The sequence below is a fragment of the Salvia miltiorrhiza genome, chromosome 4 (assembly GCF_028751815.1).
Source record: "Salvia miltiorrhiza cultivar Shanhuang (shh) chromosome 4, IMPLAD_Smil_shh, whole genome shotgun sequence".
NCBI lineage: Eukaryota > Viridiplantae > Streptophyta > Magnoliopsida > Lamiales > Lamiaceae > Salvia > Salvia miltiorrhiza.
Window position 1 is genome coordinate 3,013,025 of NC_080390.1, and position 12,237 is coordinate 3,025,261.

Consider the following 12,237-nt stretch of genomic DNA (forward strand, 5'->3'; position numbering starts at 1 on the left):
GAGTGCATGTGAGGCTCTCTATGTATTGGTGGGTTTTTATTCTCTCCCTCAATCTTTCTCGAATGTGAGACTTATTTCTTTGTCTTGTCTTCATTTATTCACACTCCTAGTTACAAGAGAAGGAAAAAAAAATAGTGTACTTGTGTTGGCCAAGCGGTAAAGGATTAATGTCTAATGCCAAAGGTCTTGAATTCGAGTTCTCTGTGGAGCAGTTTTAATTTTTTTATTTAATATTGTAAATTTATCGAAAAAAAAGAGAAGGAAAAAAAGAAACAATAATACTATGTGAACAAAATATGTCCAGATAAAATATAGTTAAATATTTTATAAAATAAATTTATTTAAAAGTTTTGGTTTGAAACAAAAAGAATTTAGCTAGTTTTATTGTTTTCTCCATATTTTATTTTTTTTTGTAATTTTTAATAAATTTTCTAATTTTTATTATTTTTAAAGTACTAAACTACAAATTACAAAAAAAAACTACAATATGAAAAAACAATCAAACTAACTAAATCCTTTTTAACCTTAAACCCAATTTTTTAAATAAATTGATTTTTTAAAAAATTTAACCTTTTTTTTGTCCGAACAAATTTTGTTCAAATAACACTACTCAGAAGCAATAATACTATTTGGATAAAATACGGTCGGACAAAATATGATTAAATACTTTATAAAATAAAAAGAATCTCTCTCTCTAATTAAAATACACACACGCCTCACACTCTTCTCCTTCGCCACACCACCCCATTGATTATGCTATTTACTATGACTAGTGATTAATTAATTCGTAGAGTCAAGAGTGGATCCACTTTTTTTTTTTTTTAATTACATGAGCTAATTATATATATCATCGTCAAATAAATCATTGCATCGCACGCACGTAGAATCTCTATACCACACAAAGGTAGAAAAATACTATACTTTATGTTACAATAAAAAAATCTAAATTACAATAACGTTATAACTCTTTCAATACATGTAAGTGTGCATATGCTTAGAGTTATAGTGATAAATAAAAGGATAAATATGATATTATGCCTAAATGTTTGAAAGTTTTTTCTAAAAATGTCCATAGGTTTAGATAATTACTGTTTCATGTCAAACCTATTTACATTTTAATGAATATGCCCCAAATTTAAATTTTGCTTAAAAATCCAGATGTGGCACGTTGAAGCCGACATGAAAATATATAACTTGATTCATCCCATATAATAATAGTAGCATTATAAGCATTGCTACTCGATTCGAATTTAGTCAAACTTTGGAACGTCGTTAACGATGCAATGAGAAGCAAAAACGTGCAAGGAAATAACATAGTATATAGTATTCTATCAAGATATCGGACTCCACTAATTATATATAAAGAAGAATTAAATGTGTGATGATCTGTAGTCAACGATTTTGATATCTTAAGTAATTAATATAATTGCTCCTCCCCATATTAAATATACAAACAATCACATGCAAAAATCTCAGTGAAAAATAAAAAATCGTTCAAAACGAGTATAACTAGAGAATGCAGCTCACCTCATACATGTGAGGCATTGCTTACTGCTAAAACCTTGAATACCGCAATATTATTTCCATTCTTTGATGAAATTCTATAAAATCGGTAAGAAATATTACTTCCTTTTTTTCTCGATGTTACTGTAAATATGATTTTCAGGATTGGTGGTAGTAGTCATGGTGCTAGTCATTTATATGATCCCCATTTTGTTCAGATTAAGTGGAAATATTATAATATATTATGCTTCGCTTGATTTAAATTATGATGTTCTCTGTTGAATCGAAGGTGATGTATAGCTAGACTGCATAAATTTGATGAGTGTATATATGTTTTCTACCTATAACCTCGAGTAGAATAAGTTTACCAATTAATTCTAGCTAGTTGTGTAATTGTGTAATACCATGATTGAAAACTAAGTGATAATGTTGATGATTGGCAGTTGATTAGGATGACAAACATGGAGAGTGCCCCATCTTACTCGATATTCTCAGCTGCCGATTCTAGGGACAAAATTCTGATGTTGGTAGGCACAATTGGTGCCATTGGGAATGGACTCTCACAGCCTCTAATGGCTCTCATTTTTGGCAGCTTAGTAAATGCTTTTGGACAGTCCCAAACGAACAACATTGTACCAATGGTGTCCAAGGTATGTCTATGTAACTTCTTCTACCTCACCATTTTGTTTCAATGCAATTTTGCTTCTCATCATATTGAATAAAAATGTAGGCTTCACTTAAATTTGTGTACTTGGCTCTGGGGTGTGGATTTTCTGCTTTTCTCCGTAAGTGCTTCGAAGCTTGTGCCAAATAATAGTTGAGGTTTTAATTTTCTTTTCATTACAACAAATCAACACTTGAAGAAGGAACTTTTGATTTTTCCAGAGGTGTCATGTTGGACAATCACTGGGGAGAGGCAATCTGCTCGAATTAGGAGGCTATATTTGCAAGCTATACTGCGACAAGATATTGCTTACTTTGATGAGAAAGTAAACACTGGAGAAGTCATTGAAAAGATGTCTAGTGACACTTTTCTTATCCACGATGCCATTGGTGAGAAGGTATTTATTCTCTTTTCAATATTCTTGATGATGTTTATTATTAATGTGTGTTTGTCTTATTGATCGTCTGCGTTGTGTATATTTAGGCGGGAAAGTTTGTTCAAGTTACAACAACGATGCTTGGAGCCTTTGTGATTGCCTTTGTAAAAGGGTGGCTACTTGCACTAGTCATGTTTTCAGCAATTCCTTTGACGGTCATGACCTCTGCTGTCATGTACTTTCTCAATTTCAAGATAAATTCTCTGGCTCAAAAAGCGCGCAATGATGCTGCCAACGTAGTGCATCAAACAATTGGCTGTATCAGAACGGTGAGTCACTAAACTTAGCTTCTACTTTGTTAAAGTTTAATGGAATGGGATTGACTTTTAACTAGAAGATTTGTTGTTCGAAACCTTTGAAGACCATTTTACTATAATGGTTTTGACTATATTTAGGTTGCATCATTTAATGGGGAGAAACAAGCGGTGGCTAACTACAAGAAGTTTCTTGCTAGCTCCTATAAATCCGACATGCTACAAGTCTTGTGTGGTGGATCGGATTTCGCACTCCATATCTTCATCATGCTCTGCACGTATGCTATGGCTGTTTGGTTTGGTGCCAAAATGATCATACAAAAAGGTTTTACAGGAGGGGAAGTGTACACTGTGCTCCTTACAGTGTTAATGGGATCTTTGTAAGTTTCTTCTCGGTTTTGTATCCAAAAGCCAAAATAGACAAAAAAGTAAATATTTTTTTTCCTGAATTTAGCTTGACATGACCAATTCCAGAAATTTCAATTTTCAGTTCTATGGGTCAGTCATCACGTCCACTAGCTGCATTTTCAGCAGGCCAGGTAGCGGCATTGAATATGTTTAAGACGATAAATAGGAAACCGACCATTGATGCTTATGATACAAGAGGAAAGATGTTTAAAGACATTCGTGGAGACATAGAGTTAAAGCATGTCACTTTCAGCTACCCATCAAGGCCAAAAGAGCTTATATTTGATGCATTTTCTCTATTCATTCCCAATGGAACCACTGCAGCTTTGGTTGGGCAGAGTGGAAGCGGGAAGTCAACTGTAATTAGTTTAATAGAGCGGTTTTATGATCCACTTTCTGGTGAGGTATTGATTGATGGAACTGATCTCCGAGAATTTCAGCTGAAGTGGATTAGATCAAAGATAGGTTTGGTTAGTCAAGAGCCAGTGCTTTTCAATGCCAGCATCAAGGATAATATTGCGTATGGCAAAGACGAAGCAACTTTGGGCGAGATTATAGCAGCAGCAGAATTAGCAAACGCTAAAGATTTTATTGATAAACTTCCCCAGGCATTGTTCAATATGATTTCGATGATTATTTACCATCACCTTATATGTTCTTTTTACATGGTTTTATTTCTTAAATCATGCAGGGGATGGACACCATGGTTGGGGAACGTGGCGTCCAGCTTTCTGGTGGTCAGAAACAAAGAGTTGCCATAGCTAGAGCAATTATAAAAGACCCTAGAATTCTACTTCTAGACGAGGCAACAAGTGCACTAGATGCAGACTCAGAGAGAATTGTACAAGAGGCGCTGGAAAAGATTATGATGAATCGAACGACTGTTATTGTTGCACATCGCTTAAGCACCATTAGAAAGGCTAATATGATTGTTGTTCTTCACCCAGGAAAAGTGGTTGAGAAAGGTAAACATGTGTTTGTGATTCTTGTAGGTTTTATTCATTGTGAAAACTGCAGCTTTGTTATAAACAATATATTGCTAATGGTTTGAACTTTCAGGCACACATGTTGAATTACTCAAGGATCCTCATGGGGTGTATTCTAATCTGATACACTCTCAAGAAGTAAATGAGGACATGGAGAAAAACATTGACAATAGATACGAGATATGTACTTCAAAATTTGTCTTGGAGCGTAATGTAACATTGTCATCTACGCGTTCCCTGAGTTCTGGGTCATTGGGAATGTCAAGTACGAGTCCTCGGTCATTGTCACTTAGTTTCTCCAAAACAACATTAGATGATAAGGCTTCCTTTTCTACTGAGGCATCAAAAGACCTTCCGGAGGTCTCAACCTATCGCCTTGCTTGTCTAAACAAGCCAGAGGCACCGGTGCTAATAGCAGGGGCTATAGTTGCCATCATATCTGGGGCAATACTACCTGTTCTTGGCTTTCTAACTGCTAACATGATCAAGACTTTTTTTGAGTTGCCTGATAAATTGAAAAAGGATTCAAAATTCTGGGCTTTGATGTATTTCATTCTTGGAATCGTATCACTGATTGCATATTCATCAAGGTCGTATTTGTTTGGTGTGGCTGGGAATAAGTTGATTAAGCGAATTAGACTAATGTGTTTTGAGAAGCTGGTTAGCATGGAGATAGGATGGTTTGATATGACTGAAAACTCCAGCGGTGTGATTAGTTCAAGGCTCTCGACCGATGCAGCTATGATCCGTTCTCTCGTTGGAGATGCCTTAGCAAAAATTCTTCAAGAAGCCACCGCACTTCTAGTCGGATTGGCTATAGCTTTTGAAGCATGTTGGCAGTTGGCACTCATAGTTAGTGCAATGATGCCCCTCTTAGGATTGAATAACTATGTACAAATGAAGTCTGCCAAACGGTTTTACTCGAAAGCAAAGGTACAACTCTAAATCAATGATTTCAAACTTATTGCTTTAAATCTGATCATAGATTATTTCCTAAGGAAGGTTTCCGTATCTTTCAACTGCAGATGATGAACGAGAAAGCGAGTCAAGTAGCAAACGATTCTGTTGGTAATATGAGAACGGTAGCTTCGTTTTGTGTTCAAGAAAAGATTATGAAGATTTACAAGGAGAAATGTGAAGGGCCAGCTACAAGTGGAACAAAACTAGGATTGATTGGTGGGATAGGATTTGGTTTATCTATATGCTTTCTGTATTTGGTTTATGCTGCTAGCTTTTATACAGGTGCTCGACTCGTTGAGGATGGAAAAGCTACCACTTCTGAGGTGTTCCGTGTATGTTTACATGCTCTATTCCATAACATTGCATTATTTTTTCTTTTGGTGTTGTGTATAATGTAGAGCTTGCAAACACGCAGGTTTTCTTTGTTCTATCCATGGTGGCTATTGCAATATCTACTTGGACCGCCATGGCTCCGGATTCGAGCAAAGCAAAAGCTGCAGCCGCTTCCGTATTTGCTATTCTTGATGGAAAATCCAAGATCGATCCTAGCGATGACTCAGGCATCACTCTAGAAAATATTAATGGAGAACTTGAGTTCAAACATGTCAACTTCAGCTATCCAACTAGGCCAGACATTCAGATTTTGAAGGATCTTTCTTTGACAGTCAGCAGCTGCAAGGTTGTTTCACCATAATTCAACTGAAACATATAAATGTTGTTGTTGTTTTGCTCTATATATAACTTGTTAATGAAATCAGATAGTTGGTCTAGTTGGAGAGAGTGGAAGTGGCAAATCAACTGTCATCTCATTACTCCAACGATATTATGAATGTGATTCTGGTAATATCACACTTGATGGGATTGAGATACGCAAGCTCCAGCTGAAATGGCTAAGGGAGCAGATGGGGCTGGTGAACCAAGAGCCCGTTTTGTTCAATGACACAATCCGAGCAAACATCGCCTATGGAAAAGGAGAAGCTGCAACCGAGGCAGAAATCATAGCTGCAGCAAAATCAGCAAATGCGCATGAATTCATCAGCGGATTGAGCCAGGTCGAAATTCTTGAAAGTCTAGCACTTTTTTGCTTCTTTTAGTCCTTAAAGATACAAAAATAGATAACTGCCTCAACGTAGGTTAATTCTTGAAAAATCTAGCACATTTGCTTCTTTTAAGCAACCATTAGTCCTTCGTTGAATGTGTTGAAAAATACAGGGATATGATACAGTAGTTGGAGAGAGAGGGGTTCAGCTGTCGGGAGGGCAGAAGCAGCGCGTGGCAATTGCAAGAGCCATAATCAAAAAGCCGATGATACTGCTACTAGACGAAGCAACAAGTGCGTTGGATGCTGAGTCTGAGAAGATAGTTCAAGAAGCGCTTGACAAAGTAATGGTAAACAGAAGCACAATTGTGGTAGCACATAGGTTATCTACAATCAAGGGAGCAGACACGATTGCTGTGTTCAGGAATGGATGCATTGTGGAGAAAGGGAACCACCACAGCTTGATCAATATAAAAGATGGTTACTACTCTGGTCTAGTAAGAATTCACCATACTGCATTGCCTTAAATAATTTTCTTCGATGTATAAAATTATTTCTTTATCTTTGTCGTAGATTGTTAAATATAGACTACTTCAATTATGTAATAATATTCTACTCTTGAAGTAACTTTAATGGTTCGAGTACATACTATTATTAAGAAAATCAAGAAACTAAAAATGAGGTGTAAATACCTTTTACACATTGTTTGAAGAGTGAAATTTGACCTAACCAATATAGATGGTAGAAACTAATAGATGTTCACCAATTTATTTTTAATAAATTATTGTTAATTTTGAGGATTTAATACAAAATGCCCCTACACCAAATTTAAATTCTTATTATGCAGCCCATTTCTAAATTCTCTATTTCTTCTTCCCTCTCTCTCTTTATCTCGTTTACTTCACCACCTCCCCCTCTCTCTCTCTTGATCCACTATTTCTTCTCACCTGAACGTCATTGTCGTCATTTGAAAATTCAGCAAAGTTGCTGCTATCACCTGCGCCAAGCGATCATATTTTTTGATTCACCGCCATCGACGGTCCCACCATATCATCGCGGTCCCGCCACATCACCGCCTTCATTCTTTCTATCTTGTATTTATATAATTGACTGATATCTGTGCGATCTAGTTCAAGATATACAAAGAAAATGAAGATTCAGTTCAAACATCTAACTGAAATAAGTGAGATTTTATATTATTTTGCACATTTGATTCGAATTTTGGTCAAAAATTGTAGTTTAATTTGTTGGTACAAATTGCAAGGCTATGCTTTTTTTGTTGAAACAAATTGTACCATATTTTTGGGACGAATGGTACGAAAGAATTCATTTGTACTATTCATTCTAAGATCAGTCGCGTCAACACTTGACATGAATGGTACGAATGAGTTCTTTCGTACCATTCGTGCCAAGTGCTAGATCGAATGACATGCAAGGACACTGGGTGTCAGGATTAATACAAATAATCCAGTTTGTACCAAGTGTACCATATATTTATATTCAAAATATAGCTGAATGAAAATCACCACTTCTTAACAAGCATTTGAATGGAGAAGATGACCGAAAAAGTATATTCGGGTAAATAATAGAGGAAACCACATCACCGAATTTAAATGAAGAAGATGGTCATAAAAGTAAATACAGAGAAAAGAACAAAGGCAAACTAAACACTTGGCAAAATGAATGTCAGCTTCGTTGGACAAAATCACTGACGTTGTTGTAGGAGAAATTAATCGAGAGAGAGAAAAAAAAATAACTTAGAGAGAGAGAGGGGGGGGAAGAGATCCACATGACCACATGAGAGAGAGAAAGAGTTGTGATGTCAAAGTTGAGAAGTAAGTAAGGGCAATTTGGTTTCTTTAATTCAATATTGGCTAAAAGTTATTAAAATTAAGTTGGTGTGCAACTATTGATTTTCACTTCATTCTTTGCGCATTTTGCACCATTAGTTTCCGTTCCTTAGGTAGTATATATAGATCCAAATCTAGGCCATACATTGTATTTATGCGGATGCATAGTGATGTGACACGTGGCAGAGGTCTTCTAAGATAAAACAAGGAGGGGTATTATTGTCCTCTTAAAAATCTGATGTTCTAGGGTTTTTCGCATAATTTTGAAGTTTTTTTAACGCGTTATTTTTTAATATGCATAATGTTGAACATAAATATACATATGTTGCACACAAATATGCATGGATAATTTTTAATCTATTACCCTAATTTACTATACATCTTCTCTCTTTCTTCTGCAATCTATTCATCTATCGTGTTGCTGTTGTTGTTGTTGTTATTGTTGTTGTTGTTGTTGTTGCGTTTTAGTTCAGAGGATATAACACGGCGATGGTGGTGGCGTGTTGCTGCTGATGTCAGCCGAAGCGCAAATTTTCTTTAATATATATCATAGAATTTAAGTTGTACAATCTCAAACCATATATATATATATATATATATATATATATATATATCTAAATATGCTCTATCTTAAACCATATATCTAATATATGCTCTTTCTAAATCTATCCCCCCAAACTAGCGGTGTTATTTCTCTTTCTTTATATAAAAAAAATCGTCATTGCGTGGCTAAGTCGGTTGTTGGCGCGAGCTGTTCGTCAGAGAACAAAAATGAGGAGTAAGTGACGGTGGCCCTCAACCTAGATCCGCTCTTTCTGTATCTTTCCCCCCAAATCGGTGTCGTTCATTCTCTTTTTTTATCACCAATTGGCGTTGCACGGCTGTTGATGTGAGCTATTCGACGAAGAATAGAGACGAGGAGCAGCTGGCGGCGGCCACACAGGTGGCTAACGCACCTAACTTTCGTGCCTCGCGTTGGTAGCCATCCCAAAAAATCAAAATATGTCTTACGTAATGTTTATGAACACAACATACTTATTATTAGATACAAATGACTATTTTTCTTTGATTTTTAGGTCATAAATATTTGTTATTAACCATTGGAGAAAATCAAAACACATTCGACCAGAATCAAAGTTTTATTATCGAATTAAAAGTAAAGTTTGAAAATTAATTATTAAAAAAAAGTTTCATTAATCGGGCCAATCCACTCAATTTTCAGGTCAGTCCTATCAAGCTGAGGCTATTTCAGTTTGGGCTATTCGGGCTAAAAATTTCCAGTTCTAACGCTCTTTTTTGTTGGTCTATTCAGGTCGGGCCGTCGGTTTTGGGCTTTATTGACATCCCTATTTTTGATGAACACTAAAATATAATAAAAATGCCATACTTTTCGTGAATCGAGAGAGTACTACGTATCTTTGACACATCTCCACATTGTTTCTGTATCGTGCATCAAAAATAATAATAGCAGATTTCCATAAACATATACGATAAAAATTCCAATAAAATTTGTATGTAAATTTTGACAATTTTTTTTTCTTTTTTTAAAAAAGAGCTTCATTTTTCTTTTTTTGTTGATAACTTAAACTCCCAACATAATCTTCTTATTAACTAAGGTGCGGTAGCTGTTAATTTACTCCTCCCTTCTTTATCAATTTTCTATTTAGTCTAAAGCTCTTTTTATAGTATAAAGTATATATGATGAGAGTGCGAAGTATGATAAATTTGTTTATTTGCATGTTTATCTTCTTTTCGACTATTTTTTTCTGTGTAAAATATGAATTGCATATCTGACGTGTAAAAATACAATCTTTATGAAGCACTTGATATTATGATTAAGATTTTGATTGGAAAGTTGTCATCTTTAGCTATAATATGTGGCCATGCGATCATTTTTTATTTTTATAATACAAAATACATATCATGAATTTTAAACTAATAAATTATACAATCATACAATCAAATAACCAAACTAGTATAAACCAAATCATATATATATTTTCATATAAAAGGAAACTATAATTATCACTTTTCATTCTTACATGCTTTTGAAACTGAAAAGCATATTCATCATAAACTAAACATTACATGTCAGTGATGTCACAACGCTCATATTCTTCCGAAAAATAAATTAAAAAAGAGCAAATCATTTTCTTGATGTGGGAAATGTTATCGTTTAATTCCACATCTGTTAGTATAAATATTGCAATCGGTGAATGATATATTGATATGGGATATAGATCGAACCAAAACATAACATAAATATTGGACTTTAATTTATAACTGCCACTGCCAGATATAAAACTCTGATTTCAAACAAGTCAAATGGTACACGATAAAGTAAATTAAATTGGGAGTCATTTTGTGTCCGTGTGTTGGCGCAAAGATTAATGTTTAAGGCCAAATTAGGTCTTGGGTTCGAATTCCCTTTGGTGTGATCTTTAAATTTTTTTATTTAATACTGCTAATTTATAAATAAAAAAAATTAAAAAAAAATTGGGAGTCATTTTCAACTTTTGCAACAAGTCGCAAATATTTGTAATTCGCACGCTAGAAACATCTAATTACTAACTTAATTATACAGTAATAACTGTAATATGCATGTGGTCACTACTCATGCTTCTATTATTAATATTAGAACTCTTATCATAACTACTTACGCTACATACAATGGTAAAAATGAATTAATTAATTAACTTGATTCGACCTAATTGAATCTAGGAATCTAACAAATGGTGTGGCAATTAATTGGACATCAAGCTTTCGGGAAGGATGATTGGAGATGTAATAATTGTATTGAGCTTCGTGGACAAAGAAAATTGCATGCAAAGTGGCAATGGCATGTTCATGAAAATTTATAATAATGTTACAAAATAGTCGATATCGAGTCATCACAAAAAACATACCTATATTTTCTTTTAACGTTCAAATTAGCTTTCCACAAAGTAGCTTTGTTTCATTCGTACTTTTTATTAGTTACTTCCTCCGGGCTCCGTCCCAAACGAAATGTCCTATTTTTTTCGGCACGGAGATTAAGAAATGTGTATAATGTAGATAAAGTGGGTTGGTGAAAATTATTTAAATATTAAGTATAGAGAGAGAGTGTATTGCCAAAAAATGAAACATGACATTTCGTTTGGGACAACCCAACAAAGAAAACAGAACATTTCGTTTGGGACGGAGGGAGTATATCCTAGATACATTAGCTTCATCTAAAGTAATTTATTATTTGTATTAATTTCAGGTTATACTTGTATACAAATATTACTCCTGGAGGATGTTTAATTTGAGTGATATGAAAGATTGATAAAATATAGAATTGAGTATTTAAAGAATAAGATGGTATAATAAGTGCCTAATTAATATATCAATTCATCATTAAATGATAGATTAGCTTGGATTGTTATTTTGTTTGTTTTTTTTAATCAATTTATCTTATCACTCAAAATAAATGTCTTACATATAAATTACATCTTTAAAAAAAATACTCCCTCCGTCCATCATTATTGACTCATTTTATAATAGCACATGTTTTAAAAAACTAATTAAGATGTATTGTGAGTGGAGTAAGAGTTTCACTTTATCACGAATATAAATTTTATTACGTACAGATGGAATGAATGAAGAATTGGTGAAAAGATCAAAATGATAAAATGGGTCAAGAATTGATGAATGTCGAGAGTATATTAATTACTCCCTCCGTCCCAATAATCTTGTCCCACTTTCCTTTTTGGGTTGTCCCAATAATCTTGTCTCATTTCCTTTTTAGGAAAGTTTTAAGAACTAATTAATTTCTAATTAAACACTATCCTAATTAATTCCCCCTCTAAACCCTAATTTATCTCTCTCTCTCCCTCCACACTCTCTCGCCTCCCCATCTTCTCTACCCTTCGCCGCCCTCCCCCCACCTTCCCCCTCTGTCTCCCCCTTCCCCCTCTGTTCCGCCGGCACTGGCGCCGGCGCCGGCGCCGCCTCCCCCCTTCCGCCTCCGCCCTTCCGCCTCCGCCCTCTTCGCCACACAGAGGCGAGGCGACGCCTCCGCCTCTCGCCTCACCGCCTCCGCCCTCCCGCCTCTTCGCCTCTCCTCGGTTTTTTTTCCTTCAGAAATTAGTGCTCGCCTCCGCCGCCCTCTCACCT

General features: G+C 35.2%; 1 protein-coding gene across 3 annotated transcripts; it reads left to right on the top strand.

Annotated features, from left to right (window-relative positions):
- Positions 1-1,470: 1,470 nt before the first annotated feature.
- On the top strand, positions 1,471-6,950 carry LOC131022204 (ABC transporter B family member 11-like). 3 transcript variants are annotated; one of them, XM_057951640.1, is made up of 13 exons: positions 1,471-1,612; positions 1,947-2,153; positions 2,234-2,288; positions 2,389-2,564; positions 2,651-2,872; positions 2,999-3,237; positions 3,348-3,873; positions 3,957-4,230; positions 4,325-5,184; positions 5,277-5,543; positions 5,627-5,890; positions 5,970-6,263; positions 6,424-6,950. In XM_057951640.1, exons 2-13 carry the CDS (start codon positions 1,956-1,958, stop codon positions 6,775-6,777), a joined length of 3,729 nt encoding a protein of 1,242 aa, XP_057807623.1. In that variant the 5' UTR covers positions 1,471-1,612; positions 1,947-1,955; the 3' UTR covers positions 6,778-6,950. The 3 variants fall into 3 exon arrangements, with proteins under 3 accessions (XP_057807623.1, XP_057807624.1, XP_057807625.1); XM_057951641.1 differs by lacking the exon at positions 6,424-6,950 and having other exon boundaries at positions 5,974-6,117; XM_057951642.1 differs by lacking the exons at positions 1,471-1,612; positions 1,947-2,153; positions 2,234-2,288; positions 2,389-2,564 and having other exon boundaries at positions 2,773-2,872; positions 2,965-3,237.
- Positions 6,951-12,237: the final 5,287 nt, after the last annotated feature.